The following is a 23108-nucleotide window of genomic DNA, read 5'->3' as shown; positions in this document are numbered from 1 at the left end:
TGGAGACTAATGGATTGCAGGAATCTGGTTGCAATCAGAATGTATGAACGTAAAATGCAGAAGCATTGCTGTAAGATCCCCCTCGTTCTTTCCTGACAATGAATGTTAGCAAGAAGCATGACCTCTGTTATTGCAGGCTTATGAATCCTCGAAATGAAGGCCATGAACATTTGGGATGGCTGAAAATTGAATATTTTCATGCACTATATTAGTGAGAGGCATGGAACAGGTGTGCTATATTTTCTCCTTTGCATTTATTTAGCTTTTGTTATAAGGTGAAAAGATGTAAAAGGAACTTCAAAAACCTATATAGAGCCCTAGTATAGCTAAGCAAATGGAACTTTCAATTTCAAAAAGCTTTAGTTTTATGATAGTATGCTACAAGTACTCAATTACATGATCATAGACTTCATATATTCATGATATCTTCTAGTCACTAAGGAAGCTAATGGAGTGGGAATCAGTGAAGAGATAAGATGTATTCTGAAGTGGATGTCAATGGTATTGCATGCGAGCCGTATTGCATTTAATTTTTGAAACTGTGGAAGGAATATGCAAATTGATCTTATGGAACTATTCATATTTAGATTCAAAAAGTTCCTTATAATTACCAGGACCTTAATTGGGGATAAGAGTTCAATGGCAAAAGGTTGAAATATGGCTAGGCTAATTGAGTCCTCTCAGTGATCAAAGTTGCGCACTTATACTAGATTCATTATAGTTGTTAAAAAGCTATTTCTTCTTATTCACAACTGGATGTCCTACAATATACAAGTTTTGCCTTCTGAATAAGAGTAATGATTCTAATTGCAAAAATCTCAAAAGTTCTAGGCAGTTTCTGTATTGATTACAAATAAGATGAATCTTATAACAAAATGAAGTTGAAGCATCTTTCCTGACATAAGTGGCAGTCTAATCTGCAATTGGCTGTTTCAGTGCATGAAGTGTTATATGAAATATTCATCCTTTCCATATCTCAGGATAGAATCTCTGATCCTTGATTTTCATGAACACATAAAAGCCAGCTGTCCATCTAAAAAGCAAGCAAATAAGAAGCTATTAAATGCTAAATAATCATTTTGCTTCGACACAATCTCCATTGAGAAGTGTTCTTTAATGTCCAAGGCTAACATTAACAGTCTGAACTCTGAACAATTTGGTTTCAATAGCTTAAAGATGAAGAATTCAGCTGATGCAAATGAACCAGTGTGGAAAATTTTACCTTTCTATTTGTACGATTACATGCGGCTGAACAAGGATGATGCAACAAGCTGTACTTAACCATTCTCCAATATGTTTTCCTTCCATTGTTTATATCCCTTCATAGAAGTATGGGGGTTTTCTTGGCTCCTAATAGCCCGCACGTGCCAAATATCTTCCCTCTGCACTTCCTAGTGAGTGTTTCCAGTGGCCAATCATCCCCTGATGTTATGTGGGGTAATGGGAGTGCATGGCTTGATGGTTCCATGAAGATCAATCCATTGCTTACACATATGCAAATGAGCTATTCCACTCCGTTAGTTCTCTCATAATTGCATTTTTTTTTTTTATAGAGCACCTCAAAAACCAGTCTTAACAAGACTGAACCCAGTAAATTAACATCTCAAAGGAGACCTTGTGTGTTTAATAAAAAATCAATAAAACATCTATTCAGTATCAGTAACATATCAAAAGACTGTGTGTTAAGAGAAAACTGTTTGTGAATTGCTTCCATCACCACAGAGCTCGATGCAATCACAGATATTGGGCATTTTCTTGCATAGAAGGTCTGAAGACCCTTTTTATCAGTCTCCACGCTTTGCAAAAGTTTTCAGGTAATTTGGTGAACACCCTTAAGACCGGTGAAGCTAAGAAGCAATAAGCTATTCCTTGTTGCTGTTACTGTTCCAGATGTTAATCCTGCATGACTGGATATTGCCACCAGTTTCTTATTGTATAATTTTCATAAAAACAAGTAATAAAATTAATATTATTGTATAAAAGATTATGCAAAGATATTACATACCAAATTACAAAAAGAAAGGAAAAAAAAAAAAAAAAAACTCAATGAGCTTCTAATTCTATCAAGTATGGACCAAATTTCTTCAATGAACCTTGTTTGCAAATGCTATAAATAAATCAAACTGAAGAACATTTAAAGCTAATTTATTTAAATGAATTCAAAATGTTAAGTTCAAACTGATTCAATAACATAAAAAATAGTAAATGAATATTTCACATCGAGAACAATAAAACGAAAATTATTTCCTCATGCTGTTTGCACCAAAACCAAACAAAAAAAATGCAAAAACAGGTTGAAAATTGAAATATCTATCAAAACGACGTCGTTGGAATTTTTGTTTTTTCAGAGAAGTAAATAATTGTCCCGGACAAAAAGATTTCAGTTGTCGAAAAAAACATGGGAACTTTATCGTCTCTGTTCCCTCTCTCACTTTCTGCTGCACCGAAGTCACCCCTTCACTTTGCCACGAAAACCCATTTTTATAACCCCATTTTCTTTCCTCCTTCCTCTTCAAAGCTTGGATCCAAAACGGTGGCTTTTGCAGGGAATCCAACGGACCCCAAACAGAATGAGTATCTATTCTTGGACGAAAATGGTGTCGTCGAAGACATGGATGGTTATCTCAACAATCTCTCTCTCGAGTACGACTCCGTTTGGGACACAAAGCCTTCCTGGTCAGCTTTCTTATTATCACTTGCTTTAATTGCCTTTTTTTTTCTTCTTTTTAAAGTGGTTTTTTCTTTTTTTGTCCGGGTTTCAGCTAACTTGATGAAATTTTGGCTGAAATTTACTGATTCAAACGGCTATATTTGGGTGATGCCGGGCTTGCTGAGTCATTGTAGCTAATTGTTTTTAAGACTGCACAATTTGAGCTGAATTTTGTCATTTGTTTATGCATCTGTCCTTGTTTTGATATATGGTCTGATCTTTCCCTTCCATTTGTTTGCTAGGTGTCAACCTTGGACAATTACGCTTACTGGATTGTTGGTGATTGCCTCTAGCTGGCTAATTTTGCACTCAATTGTGATCACAACTATTGCAACTCTGGGGATATGCACATGGTGGTACATCTTTCTTTATTCTTATCCTAAGGTACAGATTCTTGATTCTACATTGAATTATAGTTTTGAAGATATTTGGACAGTATCGAAAGCGGTTTACAATCTGTCTTTCCAGTCTAGTTGTCCTTTATTGATAAATTTTCTCGCAGTTGAACCCTGATGGTTATCCTAAAATAAAACATCTGTCAGAATTAAACCTATAAAGATAAAGCTTGGTTGGTTCATGATGTATCCAAGATCTACTGGACTATATCTTAAAAAAGGATGGAGGGATGAAGGTTCAAATTTGAAAATGCCTATTGTTTTTTTGACTTAGAGGCATCTTAAAAATTGGATGAAGTTTAGAGACAATGAGTTGCCTGGAATTGCTAAGAGCTTAGTCAAGTTAGTTTATACTGGGTCTTTCTGAACAGAGATATTCTGTCTCAGTGTTTGTGTTTTGTTAGTGAGAAACGATAAGAATTTTAACCTTTTTTTTTTCTGTCAGGCTTATGTGGACATGATAGCAGAGCGACGAGAGAGGGTGATGAATGGTGTAGAAGATACATTTGGTATGAGGAAGAATCAATGATTCTCTTACTCTCTGGTTGTATGTAAATTTTGTAGTCATTGCTTTATGTAGTGAATCATATCAGCAAAAACTAAGCAGATTTCACCTTTTAAGGAAGTAAACAAAGTATGCTTTCCTTTTCCCCTATGCGTAATCATACCAAGATTGTTTGTGCCTACAAACCAAAACACTTAACTACATAAACCAGGCCTACCGTTACACCCCAGAGCCTAATATCAAATATCCAACACCAAAGTTCAGTTCAATTTCTTTGCAAATATCTACGACATGTTGCATCTCTTCCATTTTAAGGTCCGATTTAATTCTTTCTGTCTCTGGCAACACAACCAGGATAATTTTGAGAGCAATATTGACAAATGAGCATACATGGCTCAAAATATGCTAAAATAACATTGATTGAGAACATTACCCACATATTACATCGCAGAACACATGGTGAATGAGAGCCTCCTTAATCAGCTGAAAAATAGCCTATTAAATTGACTGATCTTCTTAAGGCTTTCATCAGAGACATAAGTAAGAACAACCACAAGTACTGTAAGCAGGACAGACTCCGTAAACCTGACTAAATGATAGTAATTATGAAATCACTGATCTGCAACCGGAAGTGACCAGGAATAGGAAACCATAGTATTTTCCTCCTTTTTGCCTATGCACATATTAACATCAATTTTTATATTCATCAGAAATGTTAATGCTCCTCAAATGAGATCTGAGTACGTCATTAAAACAGGTATTTTTACATTTATCATAACTGACGAGAAGCATGTGATGTAAAACTTTTGGACTCCAAAGCCAGGGGAGAAATTTTTACGTTGTGGGAAGGTACTACAAACAGGTCAACTTTTAACAGTGTCAAGCATCTTGAATCCAAATCCTAATTGTTCAATCCCCATCAAGGCCAGCAGAGGCAATAGCAGGTCACAGAAATAAAAGTATCAGAATGGCCTTCAAGTTTCTGTATCATAGCTTTGGATTGGAGAAGATCCCATAGATAAACACATTTAACCTCTGATCCACTAAAAATGCATTTTCCATTTGTAACAGAGAATGTCGATGTTATACAGAAACTCTATTGGTATGTCCTCGGTATATTTTCAGAACTTCCCGGCCGAGTAATTCCATAGCTTCTGCACTCAAAAGGAAAAGAAAAAACACCAATAGAGCTAAAACCCAGGAGAATTAATATTATTTCACAGCTTAAAAGACGTTAACTTACAAGCGTGCTGTCGAGTGTAGCGACAACAATGAATTTCCCACTGGGAGAGAATTTGGTAAACGAGACAGCGGGATCTTTATCATCGATTAGAGTTTTCAACCGAGTCCCTTCTTTGGCATCCCAAACCTTGCACGACCCTCTTGGCTAACCGTTACGGTTAAAGTGCAACCGTGTCACTGGCATGGAATGGGCCTTAATCACCCTCAGGCACTTCCCTGTTTTCACTTCCCATATACGAATCCTTTCATCGAAATAGCACGAAACGATGCGATTCGACTGCCGATTTTTTTTTTTTTGGGCCAATGACTGCGGATTGAAGTTGATCAAAAGACAACGTCAAATGACCCTTGACGATCTTGAGACAATCGAAAGGGGCGCGTGACTCCCAGATACGGACGGAGCGGTCGTCGGAGGCCGAGCAGATGTAGTGGGAGTCAGATAACCAGCCAAGGTCCGAAACACCATCCTAGTGGCCAACGAGGCGGTGGAGGAGGAGGAGAGGGTCGATGCTGACTAAATAATTAGGGTTTTGTCAAGGGAGACTAACAGCTTACAACTGTTTAAGGATGGGATCACTCGTCCGAGCTTGAATACCTCTCCAAGTTTTGTAAAGGCTTAAAAAAAATTAAAAGTTTAAATTTTGAGTTTAATTTTAGATAAAAAAATTCAAATTCAAATTTAGTTCAACTTAATTTGAATAAAATGTATAATTAAAATATTATATTTATATAAATATATATATATCAATTTCTATATTTATATTTTATTTTAAAAAAATATTTTTAAAATTTTTTATTATATAAATTATGTTTAATGAATGAATTAGAAATTTTTTTATTTAGATTAAATTTAAAAAATTTTAAATCTCAAAATAATAGATTAAATTAAATTTAAACAAACATATAAATTATTAATATCAAATATAAATCTAACCAAATTTTATGTTTTTACATAACACATGAATACCTCTGTTAAAAACATGAATTATCGGTTTAAATGATTAAATATTAAAGAAGTTTTGAATTTTATCGTATAGATAAATTTTTATAATTTTATTATATTTAAATAAATTTTTTGTTTTTTATTTATATTTAAATATGTTTTTATTTATTTGAATAAAAGATTAACCTATGTTAAAATTTTATTTAAATGTAAAGTAAAAATTAAAAACTTATTTAAATATAATAAAAGTATAAAAATTTATAAAATTCGGGCACCTTTTTATTATTTTAGCCTTTGAAATTTTGATGGCGGGTGTGCAGTTAGCGTTTTCAAGGTGACGGTACGGTTTGTAGGCTGCTGTTGGTTGCTGGTTGGGGACCTTGGGGCCACTGCTTGCCATTGCTTAGAAAGGGCAGAGTGAATGTAGAAGACAAGACATCCCATAATTTCTACGGTCTGAATCCAATCGGGCGGGCCGGTTAGTTTGGTGTGGGCCCAACATTGAGCTGGGCCGGGCAAAAGGGCGCCCAATTGCTGACAGATGTGCCTCTTCATTTTATTCATGAAAAACGTCGGCCCTTTGCGTTTTTAGCATTCCAAAAGTAGATAGATGGACCAAATAACAGGGAATATCTCATTCACGCTAAAATCTCTCTAAAAAATATTTAAAATTATTAACAAATTAAATAATAAATAAATAAGTGATAAATGTAATATTATAGCTTCCCTCGTAAAATCTAAAATTTCACGAGGAAGTATATAAAACAATAATCCTTCATTTAATTCAAATTCTTTTGTTCCTAATTTTTCTCTTGTAATAACCATTTTAATTTAAATGGTTGAAACATAAACTAGCGAGAAGCTCCTACACCATAGGTGTGTAGATAATAGCGAGCAGAAATAATTAGAGCCTGACCAATTGGATAAAATCGTTGCAACAGTGAGAATAGCCAGATTTCTCCAATCAAATTTGCTTGCACATTACATAAGCTACAATTGCGATTGGCGATTGGCAAAACAAAGATTTCAGCAAAGGCCACTCAATACAAATTACAATAGCGAGAGCTTGAAGCATCGGCTGCCACTTGCATGATCTACACATATAGCTGCTAGATAACGGGGATAGGGAAAAAAAAGGTTCCCCACAGGCTTGTCCATTATCAGAACAATTTCAGTGAAGCAGAAGAAAGGCCCCCACATGGTAAACTGACCTCGGATATGACAGCAGCATCAAATTATCATAAATGAGAACCATATAGAAACTACAATGCCGTTGATAATTCAATTCATCCACCTCTCTTCAATTCAAGCTTCCACTCTGAAAAGGCGTCCCTTCTAATATCTGTTGTAAATGCATTACGTGATCAGCAAATACACCTTGTAAAACAAAACATTCAATTTGCAGAGCACAACACTATTTCCTCTTTCAACGTTATTATATTCATTGATACCCAGAAATTCTCCCCCTAGATCAACAGAAGAAAAGCAGAGGCAACATTTCACAGTTACCAGTTTAATAGACACTATGCCAGTATAATCAACATTTGTCAAGCACCACATTTGGAGATAACTGAATAAATACATGTCACGCAGGGTAATTTCAGATTATAATCTTTTCCTTGTTGTATACAAGTGCAGCTATGAATTCTGGCATTCATGAACATAGAAGTATCAAGCATTCTTCTCAATGCCAAGAAAGTACTCATCTTGTGCTAAGAGATAAATAACTACTTAGCTATCATAAACAAACTATAAACTAGCTGGTTCCTTATTTTCAAAATCAGAAGGATAAGATTACTATACCGCTTCATTTAGTGGCTGCAAGTTTCAATACTTGCATAGCCTGGCAGCTCTTCTAGACAACCAGAAAATCCACCTCATCTGAGCTTTCTTCGTAAATTACATAACCTGAATCTTGATACTCCTCATTACCGCTGCCCTGATCACTATTATAGCTGCTCTCTGATGAACTCATAAGCAATGAACCATCAGATGTATGACTACTCAGCTGGGATGGCAGGCTGACCTCACTGTTAATATCACTATCAATCATGTGGTCTATGTCAATGAAGCTGCAAAGCCAAGAAACACAAAGTCAAAATGCAAATTTCATTTCCCAGCACCTTTCAATTTCCTATCTTAAAATATTTATTTGAGATAAAAAAACACTAAGAACAATGACATGACCACTAAATTAGTTTAAGGGTAGACCGTACCATCCTTCTGATGGAAACTCAGCCAGCAAACAAATATTGGGTCTTACTTCCAAAACCTGCTTTAAAGGAATAATGCTGCAGAATACACAAGTTCAGATATTAGTATAACATAAAGCAATATCAGCGGTATATCAGAATCTCACAAAAGATTTATCTACCTGGAGTTGTAAGATCTCTGATACCAGTCACCTTCTGAAGCTAAACCTTCCCTATTAGATATGTCCTATGGGATGGAAGTTGTAAGAGTCAGAGGATTCAGCATAAATGAACTATGAAAATGATATTCACATATCAACTTCACTTACAAGATGTGTAAGGAACTTAAAATCTCCTGCAACAACTGCTGTCAAGAACCGAGCAACTTCTACCTGCACATGAGAAGTCAGATAGGAGAGGGAGAGGGACAGAGAGAGAGAGAGAGAGAGAGCAATTGCTCTAGGAGGAAGAGGTGGGAGGTTGGATTTAGATCTCACCTCTTTGAGATGCATGCAGTCCCTTAAAATTAAAACCTCTAGTAGATTCCCACCACCACCACTTCCCAAATTCCTGATCAAAGGGAAAAAAACAACTTCTGAGAAGTGTACAAAAAGGAGTGTTGGAAAAACAGGACTTCAACAGATTCTAGTAAGTACAGTTGACAAGAGCTGCACAGACCTCAAAAAGGTTCCAGTGATAGAGTACGATGTTGAAAAATCAGCATATTTAAGTTTACGGAATCCCTGCAAGTGATCAGACCACAGCTCAATGCAGCAAAATCAAATAGAATCACCATTCCTCCAGACATACAACAACCAGCACTTGACATATTTACCCACTCTTCCTAATACTTTCAAACCATTGATATTATATGTCAACCACCAAACCTTATCAAGTAGCCAATTTAGTACTTCTGCTTTTACAAGGAAAAGTTGAATTTATCCGTCAAAAGTAGAAAAAAAAAAAGTTCCTACATTAATCAAATTTACATAAAAATTCAAGACATTAGATATTTTCAAGAAAAAAAATCTAAAAGCAGGGACCATGAATAAAGTAATATAAAACCTGGTTCACCCACTATCTTACACATAAAAATTTTAAATGTTTGACAAGATTTCATTCCATTAAGCATGCCCTTGAAGTGCAAACCAAAAGGGCGATTATTTTAAACAACATGAAATAAATGCATACCTTAACAAGTATGCGAACTTTATAATCATGCAGTTTAAAACCTCTCAGCGACAAAGAAGAAAGATTAGGACAATTGTTCACTAAATCAACACAAGTTGGTGATTTCAAGCTGTCATCCCTCCCTGCATTATCATAATACTTTGAGAAGATATTTTGAGTATTTTAAAAAGGCATACTCATGTAGAGACTCTGTACCTGTTTTGGAAGACTCAAAGAATAAACGCTCTATTAAGCGACAATTTGAGCTCACTGACATCAAAGTTTGCCTCAGCTCGACGTGACTGCATCAAAAGGAGGGTGATCAAACAATTTTGAAGGTTACTATCTAAATCAGTATCATCATCAAAATTGCACTAACAAAATTCAAACGACAACAAAGCACCTCTTTAATTAAGGTCATAATGCTACATTTAGTATCCACTCACTCAGCTCTTTATGAATATCTGTTTATTTATTTATGATTGTGCACTTACAAATCGATCTCTCTGTAGCTGTGAGTGTTTATTATTTGATTAATCATTCATATTTAAAAAGAACTTATAAGTTTTAAGATTTTACCACTTGTTAGATCATCCAGCTGCTATTGTTTGCGGCAAGCTCAAGCCAACAGAAAAAAAAAAAAAAAGGAAAAGAGGGTGGGGTTGGCAGGAAGGGTAAATACTGAAAACTAGCTCAAATAAAGAAACTTACAGGCCAACAATTTCCAAATCAAGTAAAGAAGGACAGGCTGTTAATGCCACACAAAGTGACGCATTGTCCATTCTTTCAATATTGTAAAGATGCAACCTCCTCAAAAGAGTCCTTACAATACAAAAAAAAAGCAAATAATAAGAACAAAAAGAAGAACTTATTACACATATTGCATTCTAAACTAGAAGTTAATGCATTCAATCATACCCAGTGGCACCATTGTCCCCACTTAACGGGTATAAGCAGGACCTTGTAAGAATAGATGATTCCTTCCCTTGCCTGGTCCTTTTATCATTCCACGAAAAGCTAGATACATCTACAGAGTTCCTGATAGTATAAACCAATGGTTGACAGGAACCAGGAGACGTGGTTGGGCCAGGCACTATACCGAGCTTAAGAGATCTAAATAACAATTCAATAGATAGTAACTAACAACAAACTATAATAAAAAAAAATCAATATGAAAATATAAATCAACTAGCTAATACTATGTAAGACCAATCTCTCAAACAGATATAGTATAAAGGAGCTGGCGAAAACAACATTTGAGTTACTAATAATGAACTTCAAGATAGCTTGTTATTAATATTTTCATTAGGCAAATGGCAATTCAAGTATTGAACCATAGTTAAGATTAGGCATTTATTAATAAAATTAAATGCTGAACTGTAATAGCGAAAAAATAAAGGAAATCTTACTGGAGTGATTTTCCTGCTCGTTGGATCATGGTGGACACAACGGCATTATTAACCTTCGGCACGACAGTAGTGAGGTCAATATTGGCATAGCACAAAGGATCCATGGCACACTTGTTAAACATCGAACACGTTGCCGCGGCGTAGCAAAGACTCTGCGAATCCAGCATCGAAAACACCTGAAATGAAAAAACAAATCACCACCAAAAAGATTAAAAAAAAAAGAATGAACAAAATAACAACCATCGATCAAAAATGAAGAATTGAAGTTTTACCTTGATGGTGAGATCAGGAGGGAGGGCCCAGGCGATGGAGTTATGAAACGAAGCACGTTTTCGAGCGGAGCGATTGGCAGCACGGAGGAGGAAGGAACCTAGCTTGTGAGCCCGATCGATGAGAAGAGATTGATCAGCGTCTGAAGGAGAGGAGTCGAGGAGGCGGTCGAAGGAAAGGTCGAGGGAAATAGGAGGAGAGGAATCAGCGAGGGAAAGGAAAGAGTGGAGAAGATGGTCCATTTGAGAGAAGTGAGAAGGAAACCTAGGGTTTTGAGACGAAGAAGAGCAAGGGCGTTTGGCCACGGAACTTGAGGAACTTGTTGGTGGAGGGTGGAGGAGGGTATCCATAGCGGGTGGTGGTGAATGAGAGAGAAAAGGGGAAGGAGGAGTAGTGTTGGTGAATTTTTTTATTTTTTTGTGGATGGTTAAGTTAATGATTGTACGGATTGTAGGATTGATGACACGTGGCGGTTAACGTGGAAGGGTTTGTGGGTTTTAAAGATTTTGGGAGGTCGATGTACCACTTATGTGAGTTTTTATCACGGCCTCTCATCTCATGCTCCTTTTCTTATTATTTTAAAAATAAAAGAGAGAAATTATATTTACCAGGGTGTTGGTGTCTTCAGTCCTGTGTCCTGGATTAAAATTAATAGATAAAAAAAATAAATGAGAATTAATTTTAGTTATGCTTAGTAAAACTGATGAAAATAAATAAAGATGAAAATCTTATTAATTTAATAATTAAATTTTATAACTATTTTTTTATTTTATGGCTTAATAATTAAATTAATAAAATTTTCATCATCACTTCTTTTCATCATTCTTTTCAAGTAAAGCCTTAAATACCTTAATCGACCTATTTTTTCTTAAAATTTATTTAATAATAAATAAATATAAAAAAGATTGAAAAATAAAAAAAGGAAAATTTTTTAAATTAAAAAAATGAATATTTTAAAAGCTTATAAAAAAATGCAACAATGACATCTCATATTGAATTTAAAATATAAATTTCTTAAATTAAGATAAAAATAATTTTTTAAAATAATAAAATATTTATTTTTACATATACCTTTAAATGGATAAAATAAAATATCTTAAATACACTTTCCATTCAAACTTATTTTTCTTTAAAAAATTATCAATATCAAGTCAATTCTAATTTTAAAAACGTCTTTTTCATATCAAGATAAATCAAAATTTGTCAAATGCAAATTATTTTTTGTATTTCTGTCAATTTAGCATCTTTCCTTAAAATTTTATCTAATTAAAAAATATAAAAAAAATCAAACAAATGAGACACCTCAACACCTCAATTAGTTCTTTCACAAAACTACTTTAATAAAAAAAGATAAAATAACAAAAAAAAAGGGAAAAAAAAACATAAGAACAAAGAAAAATAAATAAAAAATAGAAAAAAATTAATTGTGGTACTATAAGATATCTCAATTGAGTGATAACCCATTGAATATAAATTATTTTATCATTTTTATCTATAGCTCATTTATTACAAAATTTATCTAATAAAAAAATTAAAATGTCATGTGGACACTTTTTTTTTTTCACAAAATTTTATCTAAATTAAAAAATAACAAACAAGAAAAAGGAACAGGGTCAACACAATGAATGAAGGTCAAACAAAAATTAATAAGTCAAATTTATATAATGAGTGGATTATATCTTAATTATAAATAGATATAGTATTTTATTAAATTAAGTTATTAAATAATATATTTATTAATATAATACATGTATATACTTATAAAATTAAATAAATAAAATTTAATATATAAATTCAATAAAATATGTAACACCATAAACATGTGTTCGACTTGATATTGATTCTCAGGAAAAATATCTCAATTTGATCTCAAATAAAAAAATACATGTATTAGATTCGGACAATTTGAAACCTACCAAATGTAGATTGTTTTGTTCCCTACTAACATTAAAATTTTTCTTAAAAGATGTATTTATGGATTTTTTTTGTTATAAATTATTTGATTAAAATCATTAAAAAATGGGTATAAAAGTAAAATTGGGTATCACATATATACATTTGTTTTATTTTTTTGGCAAAAAAATATAATTAAAAATAAAAAAATAAAGAAAAAAACAAAAAACCAAAAAACATAAAAATATAAAAATATAAAAATATAAAAATATAAAAATATAAAAAAGTAAAAAACAAATCAAGTTAACATGTGACATTAGCAATGATGAGTTAACCTAATATCATTTTCTTATAAAATATTATCAAATTAAAAAAAATAAAATTTTTAATCAATGATATCCAATGGGCCTCAAATAAAAAAAATTAAAATACTATAAATATTTAAAAAGTAAAAGTAAATAAAAATTGATAAAAAATAGAAATAAAAAACTTAACATGTGATATACCTCGTGTTTTAAGTTGAAAAAATAAATGTGTAATTGATCAAGTTTGAGCAAATACAATATTAAATTCGAATTCAAGCTCGATTCAAAATTTAAGACTCGAAACTCGACTCAAATACAATCGAATTTTATTTTTTTAGCTTGAGCACAACTCAAGATAAAAATTGAGCTACTCAAACTCGCTCGATTATATTCAATTAATATGTAAAAATAAGCTTAATTCTTATATTCGACAAAAACTCAATTATTTGTGTTCGAACTTGAACTTAAGTTTAAGATATTTTATTAATTAAAATAATTAAAATATAAAAGCTTGATTAAGCTTGTAAGCTACTAAAGTCGAGTATAAAAATACTCGAACTCGACACAATTAATAAATCGAGTTATTTAAGTTTGACTCGATAATAATTAAGTCAATTTTGAATTTTATTTAAGTCAAACTCGAATAGCTTATGAATATTAATATATCATTTATAACATTAAAAAATACAATAAATTTAAAATATAATATATTTTTATTAAATACAAATGAGAAATAATAGAAAATTAAATAAAAAAACATGCGGCATACATTTAGTATCAAATGGATTCTATTAAAAAATAAATTTAAAATCTATATAAATAAATAACAAAAAAAATGCTTCACATAAAGTGGGGCTCACCTTTAAAAAATATATTTCAAAAAAATATTTATTAAATATAAAATAAATTTTAGCAAAAATAGAAAAAAAAAAGTAAAAAAAAAAAAACAAAACGAAAATGACACGTGAATACCTTAATTACCTTTTTTTTTCATAAATTTATCAAATAAAAAATAAGTTCCTAAAACAAATTTAAAAAAATAAAAATTTTTAAAAAGGAAAAATGAAAAAAAATAAAAAATAAAAAAATATATCATAGAGATTGCCACATTAACACCCTATATTTAGTTTTAAATATTAACTAATGAAATTAAGACAACAAATTATTAATATAATACATATATGTATAAAATTAAATAAATAATAAAATACATACATTTATATATACTTATAAATTAGTCAAGATAAAGTAGCTTATATACACTTTCGACCCAAGCTTATTTCTTTTTAATTTAATCCATCTTAAGTTAATCTTGATTTTAAAAAATCGTTCATTATCATATCAAGATAGATTGAAAACTTATAGAATATAAATTATTTTTGCATCTCTATCAATTAATATTTTTCATTGTAAAATTTATCTAATTAAAAAATATAAAAAAAACTATGAGGAAAAAAGCAAAATTAGGTGCCACATTAATACCTTTCTTTTTTTTGACAAATTTACTTTAATAAAAATGACATAAAACAAAAAAGGAAAAAAAAAAAAAAAAAGCTTATTAGTATACTACATGAATACTTCAATTGAATAAGGATCCATTGGATATGAATTATATTATCAATCCAATCCATCAACTCATTTCATTGTAAAATTTCTTTAATTAAAAAATAAAATAATAAAAAAGCAAATTGGTGTGTTGATACACACTAGCATAATTTTTTTTCACAAATTTTATTTATATTTGAAAAAAAAAAAAAGAGAATAGTATGTTACCTTGCATAAAGATCAAATAAAGTAAAAATAAATTAAATTTATATAATGATACGAGGTTATGTTTAGTGAATAAGATTATGATTAATTATGATAATATAATATTATGAGTGTTATTAAATTAAATAATACCATCATATTTTATATTTGATATATGCAATGATTAAGCTAAGATAATATATTTATTAGTCAAAATTATCTTTCTACAAAATTTATACAATTTAAATTATTGGTATAATTTTTAAGTGTATAATATGATATATAAGTTTAATCCTATAAATTAAAAATAATCCTCTACTTTTTCAAATGATAGAATTATTCTATTGGCATAAGATATCTAATAATTGCAATAATCAAATCATTTTGTTTAAGTACATAACAAACATATGATAGGATGATCAATATATATCATTCAACTAATCCTATATGTGAAAAGTAGCCTGAATGAGTTAATTACATCTTAATTATTGATAAATATAATATTTTTATTAAATTAAAAAATTAAATAATATCATTGTTAAATAATATATAAAAATATGAAAATAAATAAAGAATTCAAAATATAATTTAATATATAATCAAAGTAAGAAGAACATCGTAAACTTATTTTCGGCTCAACCTTAATTTTCAAAAAAATATCAATTTGATCTTAAATAAAAAATGTACCTATCAACTTCAGAATAATTAAAAACCCATCAAATATAGATTGTTTGTTATTTATATTTTTATTGACATTTTTTGAAAAAAATTTATTTACTAACTTAATTTGTTGTAAATTATCCAATTAAAAAATAAAAAACAAAAAAAAAATCAAAATGGCAAACAAACGAAACAGATTGCCACGTGTAAACATTTGTTGTTGTTTTTTTTAAAACAAAATTATCTAATCAAAAAATAATAAAAAAAAAGAAATAACACATCAAGTGAATCCTATAAGAAAATATTTATTAAATTATATAAAATAAAAAATAATAAAAAAAACACATCAAGTGAATCCCATAAGAAAATTCTAAAATTATGAAAAAAATAAAAAAAAAATTAATAAAAGAAAAAAGCTTGGTATAAAGCGGGCTCATGTCTAAAACTAAAATCTTTTAAAATATTTATTAAATATAAAAATTTTGGTAAAAAATTGAAAAAATAAAGAACTAAAAGCTACAAAGCTAAAAATGTAAAAAAAAAGAAAAGGAAATAAACCAAAATTAGCCGCGTGCCCAAATTGAGGTCTTATAACTGTATGTTATCGTTGAGAAGCGATGGTGACATCCGAAAATACTGCCATTTAACCGTATGTTACCGTTGGGAAGTGATGGCGACATCCCAAAATACCGCTATAGACTATCAAATGTGCATAAAATAGGAGAAATTGGAAGGTCGAGGTTGTCGATACTTTGTTCATCGGTGAGGGATTTGGAGGAACCGACGGTGGAAGTTGCCGTTGTGGATGCGGTGCTGGAAGCGGAGGGGTTAGATTTGGTGGAAGTGGCGCTGGCGGTGGAGGAGGATGTGTTGGATTGTCGCGAGATTTAGGTTCGAGTTCTCGTTTTCTTGTTCGCGAAACTTTTGTTCAATATCGGAGCTTTTCAACACTCGCTTGCAGCCGGTTTTTTTGATAAGTTATTCTTTGACAAGATCTATCTAGGGTTTGGTTATGGTTATCTTCGAGGCTTGATCTGAGATCCATTAAGTCCAAACCAAAAGCGAGACCTAAATGGCTCAATCTTGTCCACGTGGGTCCACAGTTCGAATCCAAAGAACCTAATATACTTGCAGCCTAATGCGACCTTTCAAGTTTGAAGTTTGGACCACCGTTCCTGCGGTCCGAGACAGATAGATGACGACGATACCCCGATTTTGCTGCAACGATCTTCTTCGTTTCGCTCCCGTCAATCTCGACCACTTAACAGAACCGTGAGCTCTTCAAATCTTTGGCCCTTTTTTTTTTAAACTTAAAGCAAATTATCGGTCGAGTTGTAAATTTGTTCCGTTAATGGTAATTCTGTGATTATTACAGTTTAATATGTTATTCTACATGACGTATTTAGCTCGATCGCTGGATTATTTTCATATAGCTGAAAGCCCCGGCAAACAAATTATGGGTTACAGTAAGCTCTCCGTCCCCCTCTTTCCTATTTATATTTTCTATTTTCTTGTGTGAATTAGATTATTAATCATGAATTGAACTCTCATAATTAGAAAACAGGAAGCGGGTTCTAATTTTGATGCTCATTGCCTTCTGTATTTGATTTATTACTATTGGCAATTGGAATTTCAGTTTTCAGAGTCATGTTCAAGATTTTATTTGAACAGGGATATGCTTCTTATTGGCTATGCTGTTTTGACATTGTATATCTATATTTAATACCTATGAAATTCTTGCTGTTATGGGGAAAACTGAGGGGCAAGGTGAGTCTTGGTATGGCCATGTAACAGCAGCCACCGAAGCTCCAGAATATTGCATGCAGCAGCTTTTGTCTGCAGTTAGCAGACAAGATGTAATATTGGTGTACATTTATTGTTCACTTGAGTATGGATATTTTTCTCTTATGGATTTTCTCACAATCGATTTGGGTCACTTTTGTTTACAATAAGCAGGCATCATGCATTTTAAGGGCATTAGAAGATTTGAAATTACCAAAGTATCAAGTTTTCTAATATCATATTAAGGGCTGATTACAAGATTAGAAATTATCAAGTATTAAATTTTTTTAATATATGTTTATTAATCCTTTTATATATAAATTTGTGGCGTGCTTTACTCGTTTTCTGCGAAGTGCTATAATAATTGTAGTAGATGTTTTTGATGTAAATAATACAAGTTTCTGAACACAAGGTAAATTTTTTGGTTGAAATGGTGAGGATTAAGTACTGGCACAAGCACAGTCATAAGCTTCATCTGGTACTTTTGTGTAGAAAACCTTCCTTTGAAACTAACATGTATTTCATGTATCAAAAAGGATTTTTGTTTTGTTTTGGGCATTTTTTAAAAAAATTATACCCTGTGCATTTCTAGCTTTAAGCTGACATTGATTAGGTTATGCTTGATAATTTTATCTTGCTAAGTACCTTCCTTTCAGTCAAACTTTGATGACATCCTGGCATGAGCCAGACTTGTATATTATGCATGATAATTTGTTTGTTTAGTACATGCTAGTGCTTTTGAATTGAATAATTTCTTTCTTTCCTGGAATGAAAGTGTCCATCATTGTAATTAAGTAGTGTGCCAACTGCCAAGTAATAATGTTTCCCTGTTGCATTCTCTAGATTTGTTTTGGTGTCTTCATTCTTGTTATCTCCTCTTTCATTAATAAAAAGTCTTTTGGCAGTGACAAAACATATTTTGTGGATTTTTTTGTGTGGGCTTCTAAAACACCTGTCATAAAGATGTATGAAAAGGTAATAGTTCTATAACTTTCCCTTTTGGAAAATATTATATGATTCTTGCTTTCCCTTCAGATTGTACCACATGAATGCAATTTAGATGCATGTTGTTGCTGTTATTCAGATTCTTTTTCTTCTGTTTTAGATCATGGTTTTCCATTGTCATTGAGTCTATCAAATTTTGATGTGTAAACATTCTCATTCTGAAATTCAAGGCTTTCTGAAAAGATTTTTTTCGGTGAAGTTTGCAATTTAGATGTATATACCTAAAATCATTCCTTGTGTTTTATGTTTGTATAAAAATTAAGAATTCCTTTTAGAATCCTAAAAAAAAAATGGCAGATGATTCAGTGAAGTTTGTAAAACATGGCTAGCATGTGCATTGTTCATTAACATCAACTGGGTGGGTGACAGTAAGTTGGATCCAGGATCTTGTTTTCTAGTATTTGGTCTTTGTATGCATATTTGTTTCTGTTCCATGTTCCATAGGTATGAGTTTGGTTTTTGATGTTGTAGAGAGAATGAATTGATGAGGTTGACAACAATGGGTTTCAGAAAGTTTTGACATTTGGTTTAGTGTAAAAGAGATGCTAGTAAGTAATAGGATTCAAAAATTATTTCTACTACTTAGATTAAAAAAAAACTCAACTAGGGGCGAATTCACAGTTAGAACTTAGAACTATAGATGCTTGTAGCAGTATTAATGATTTCTTCATCATGGTATGAGAGAATTGGAGAATTGGAAAAGAAAGATAGAAATAAGGGAAAAAAAAAAAAAAAAAAAACTAAGAACTTACACTTAGGTTATATATGTGTTTAAAACATCCTTCATTTAAATTCCCTATAAAACCTTATATAATCAGGATGGGTTTTCATGGTCTTTTATCTCACCAGATTGATGTTAGACCTCGTTATCTGGTTTGGAGAATAGCACGAATATTGTAATTCAATTAAGTTCAATCCTTCTTGTTTTGCTTTTTGTCATTTTGATTAATTAAATGAATATTTAATTCAAATTTATCTTGTCAGAAATGATCAAATTAATGACTGTATGCAGTTAAATTCAAATTTAATACTGTTAGAAGACCTTGTCCCTAGAGGCGGATCCAGGATTTTTATTTGAGGATGTCCACTTATAAAATATATATAAAAAACTGTTGATGGATTTACCAATTTTATGGTGTCCAAGGAAAATATTTCTTCAGATTTTCTTTTTCCCCATCTTTGGGGGTGTTCATAGGAAAATTTTGAGAATGTCCACTAAAATATTTACCTTTAAATTTTGTTATTTTTCAATTTTGGTCCCACTAAAAGTGGCTCCGCCACAGCTTGTCCCCTTTTAATTCTTGAGTAAGCTGGTCTTAGTTTCCAGCTTATCTTGTGACTTTTTGTTCCGTTATTTTGAAATTAAGTTTGGTTTATCTCCTCTATCAGACAGGAGAAAAAAAATTGGTTTATCTCCTAAACTATTTCTAGTTTTGGAAAAGGCTTTTAAAGGCCATATCAGTAGTTTTTGCTTCTTGATAACCGCAACCTCCTCAATGAACGCCATCCTAGTGCACGCAATCTGTTCATTCCATTGTATTAATTTCTTGCTAGCAAGGAGCTGCATCTGATATTGTAGAGGTTGAATTCTGGATCTTATTGCTCTTGATTTGGAATGGTTATACAATTTCAATAATTGGTAGGGAGCCCATAGTTGTTGAAATTATTCTTTCTTTATATTGACTAATAAAATTGCTAGTAGATTATTGCTGGTTCTGAGCGATGGCCTGCATTTTTGAGATTCTTTTAACATTAAATGCATAAAAAAAAGCCTTCACTATTTAGCTGAATAGACTTGTTATTAAAGCGCATCTTTGTTTACTAGCCGAATAGACGTGTTATTAAAGGGCATCTTTGTTCATTTCAGCCCCGAGATTTAACTTTATAATTAAATTGATCCCCCTTACAAATTGATATCATTAATTATAAATATTTTGTATATGCGTACACATATAGTCTGTTTATATATATATATATATATATATATATATATATATATATATATATATATATATATATATGCACACACATGCATACATGCTGTGAGGAGTATCTGTACTGTATAGAAAACAAATGTTTGGCTTTGTATTACTATCAGGAATCTGACATCTGAGAAGCAAAATTCTTAGACCACAATGAAATGTTTATGTCACAGATTAGCTGTTACTGATGGAACTGAATTAATGAGAAGAAGATAGAAGAAGCTAGAAGAAATAGACCAGAGAATTAGAGAGAATCAGAGATAGTGGAAGCAGAATTTTGTGATATTTTCATTATAATTGTGACTGTTACATAGCATTTCCTATATATAGCACAACACGCGCTTCAATTTAGTGTAACAGAATTATAATTGCTAATAAAGTAATTTGATACCTGCTATAACAGGATGCTTTACAGCAAACACTTCTGCTCCTTTGTCTTTATCATCCTGATCAGCTTCATTTCCAGCTGTCAGCTTCCTCTCCAGCTTAGTTCTTTCTTCCATCAGCTTGGCTTTTTCCTTTACCAGCTAGGCTTCTCTTCCTTTCAGCTTCTTTGCACCATTTTTCAGCACTAATTCCCACCTCCCTGCTAAAGCCTTCCTTCATTACTGTTCTAATGTTTCTGCCAATCAAGTTCATCACAGTATATTGATGCAAGGTTTCGTGTATTGTGATCTTAAATAAAGATTGCATGATGAACTTTATTTATATTTTCTGACATCTTCAATTTCTTTTTCATTCTGATACTTTTTTATTTTTCTTTCTTTTTTCTTTTTGAAACTTTCAAACATGTACAAACAATCATATCTCCTCTTCTCTCTTGCATTAATTTTATTTGGAATCCCCAAATATGTAATTGATGACACCTTTTGATAAATAATATTAGGAGGAATGAGAAGTATCATCTTTAAGGTGTGAATAAAATTAACTTAGACTACTACTCTAATGATTAGAACTTTTATATTTCACATCGTAAAGGATGCAGCTGTATATGCATTGCTTGAATATGTTCTCGAGTGAACCCTCCACTCTGTTTCCATGTCTTTGATGTAATTTGTATTTTATTTTAAAAAAGGTCTGTCCAATGTCTTAGATGTGGTGGGAGGAGATATGTTTTTTCAAGTTAACCTTTCTGCTTGGTATATGGTATTAGTTGTTCTTTTCATTTTCTAAATTAAGTTTGGCCTCATTATTTAGGATGCCGCTTTTCAGTCTTCTCAGTAAGTCTATCTCATCATACTGTGTCTTTTTGTTGCAACCGCCAAATGCTGGACGGTTTGTATGCTGCTTATTAATTTATTGTAAAGCAAGGGAACTGCTTTTGCTGGTAAGGGTTGAATTTCTAAAACTCCTTTTTTCTTTAATTCAAAACTCTGTCCCTTTTTGTTAGATTTTGATTAAAATGTTGGCCGTACTTTATCCATTTTTTCCCTTTCATGTTAGCAGAAATGAAGTGTTGGGTTGTTAAGTTTGGAAGGGAACTCCTTATATAAAAAAAGTCTGCTGATGCTGGGAAATTTAAATTGAAAAACTCATTCTATTGTCAACAAGTTATCCAAACTATATTCATTTGGTCAAAAGGGCATTTGAATAGATTATTTTTCATCACTCTTAGTTACTTTCAGACCGGTAAGGGGAACGAATTTTCTGCCTACGGCATAAAATTTGCGTTTGCCGAATGGGGGGCACTTTCTCCCAAAAATGTTTCATACCTTCACCCTATTTCTCCTTTTCATTTCATCTTTTTGAGTTGCTCTGACAATATTGTGTCATAACATTGTTGATCGGCTTGGCTGCCATGTTCGTCAATCGCCTCAAGTTATATTCCTGGAATAAATCCGTGCATCCTCATCAAAGGAGGAACTAGGGTATCCAGATTTTTTATTTTTTATGGGGATTGCTCACTTATAATATATATATATATATATATATATATATATATATACAAGACTGTTGGTAGATTTACCACTTTTATGGTCTTTAGAGAAAATTTTCCTTCAAATTTTGTTTTTTCATAATCTTTGAAGTGTCCAGAGAAAATTTAGGTGTTCAGTGAAAATTTTTTATTTAAATTTTATTATTTTTTAATTTTGGGATGTCCATGAACACCGTCCCATTAAAGGTGAATTCCCCACTGAGGGTACCACGTCCAAAATTTTGAACTTGCCAGGATGCTTCTGTTGTTCCATAGGATGACGGGGGCAGAGGAGGAGAGGGTTATTGGAATTGTGTATGTGAAATATTAATTACCAGAGCATGTCCATTAAACTAGTTTGTTCCAACTGAAGCAATGCTTCAGAAAGTGCCAGTTTTCATGATGATGCTTTCTCATGTATGCATGTTTTTCTTGTAATGCACAGGTGGGGACTTCATAGAGCTTTAGGTATGTTGAACATGGGATCCAAGGACATATAAGTAGCGAACTCATTCAGTGTTCGAAATGTGGTCGTGAGCGTTATCTTTCTTTGTACCTTGTTTTTTTGTAACTCTTTAAATATGCTTTTATATAATGTTATCCATCTTTACAAATTAGAATACTCTGAATATTGAATCAAAAATTTAATTTGATTGATTTATGTAATTAATTTTATAAGATGACAATTAATAAGTTTAAGGTTTAAATTTCAATACTTATAATTTTTTTTTATTATCAAATTACGGTTTCATTTATAAAAAAAAAAAAAACTTCGAAATTTTATTTTACAAATATCTATAGCTTCGCAGTTTTCACGATTAAAAGCGTCTGCTGACATATTATTTATTCGGCTTTCTGTCCAATGCTTGATTTTGTAAAGTTTCGAGCATGTGGTACGGTATTCATGTGGTACTTTTTTTTAATTAGGTTTTTGTTTTTATTTTTAATTAGTTTTTAATTTTTTTTTTTTACTTTATTTTT

The 23108-nt window shown here is 31.6% G+C and overlaps 2 protein-coding genes, 1 long non-coding RNA gene and 1 pseudogene across 6 annotated transcripts; 2 read left to right on the top strand and 2 right to left on the bottom strand.

The window, feature by feature from the left end:
• The first annotated feature begins 2262 nt into the window (after positions 1 to 2262).
• Positions 2263 to 3811, top strand: LOC111313424 (spindle pole body-associated protein). Its single transcript, XM_022914102.2, has 3 exons — positions 2263 to 2676; positions 2953 to 3094; positions 3551 to 3811. Exons 1-3 carry the CDS (start codon positions 2399 to 2401, stop codon positions 3632 to 3634), a joined length of 504 nt encoding a protein of 167 aa, XP_022769837.1. The 5' UTR covers positions 2263 to 2398; the 3' UTR covers positions 3635 to 3811.
• A 172-nt stretch (positions 3812 to 3983) lies between these two features.
• Positions 3984 to 6239, bottom strand: LOC111313073 (COMPASS-like H3K4 histone methylase component WDR5B pseudogene; annotated as a pseudogene). The gene is made up of 3 exons (XR_016332372.1): positions 6135 to 6239; positions 4854 to 5319; positions 3984 to 4764 (listed from the first exon to the last, which is right to left on the bottom strand). The product of XR_016332372.1 is annotated as a COMPASS-like H3K4 histone methylase component WDR5B pseudogene (transcript).
• A 448-nt stretch (positions 6240 to 6687) lies between these two features.
• LOC111314232 (F-box protein SKIP17-like) lies at positions 6688 to 11276 on the bottom strand. Of its 3 annotated transcripts, XM_022915379.2 has the most exons (13): positions 10839 to 11276; positions 10567 to 10742; positions 10076 to 10270; positions 9869 to 9979; positions 9374 to 9459; positions 9179 to 9300; positions 8666 to 8730; positions 8485 to 8557; positions 8317 to 8379; positions 8170 to 8234; positions 8012 to 8086; positions 7599 to 7867; positions 6688 to 7137 (listed from the first exon to the last, which is right to left on the bottom strand). In XM_022915379.2, the coding sequence occupies exons 1-12, from the start codon at positions 11184 to 11186 to the stop codon at positions 7651 to 7653; spliced, it is 1596 nt and encodes a 531-aa protein (XP_022771114.1). In that variant the 5' UTR covers positions 11187 to 11276; the 3' UTR covers positions 6688 to 7137; positions 7599 to 7650. The 3 variants fall into 3 exon arrangements, with proteins under 3 accessions (XP_022771114.1, XP_022771116.1, XP_022771117.1); XM_022915381.2 differs by lacking the exon at positions 10076 to 10270 and having other exon boundaries at positions 10839 to 11247; XM_022915382.2 differs by lacking the exons at positions 9869 to 9979; positions 10076 to 10270 and having other exon boundaries at positions 10839 to 11247.
• Positions 11277 to 15996: 4720 nt separating this feature from the next.
• On the top strand, positions 15997 to 22780 carry LOC111314231 (uncharacterized). The gene is made up of 4 exons (XR_002693127.2): positions 15997 to 16715; positions 16819 to 16909; positions 18131 to 18200; positions 22573 to 22780. It is a non-coding gene; the product is annotated as an uncharacterized LOC111314231 (long non-coding RNA).
• The last annotated feature ends 328 nt before the right edge of the window (positions 22781 to 23108 follow it).

The sequence above is a fragment of the Durio zibethinus genome, chromosome 23 (assembly GCF_047325235.1).
Source record: "Durio zibethinus cultivar Kanyao isolate XHJ-2024 chromosome 23, ASM4732523v1, whole genome shotgun sequence".
Classification (NCBI taxonomy): Eukaryota; Viridiplantae; Streptophyta; class Magnoliopsida; order Malvales; family Malvaceae; genus Durio; species Durio zibethinus.
Note: the sequence above shows the minus strand (reverse complement) of the source record. Positions and strands in the feature narration are given on the sequence as shown.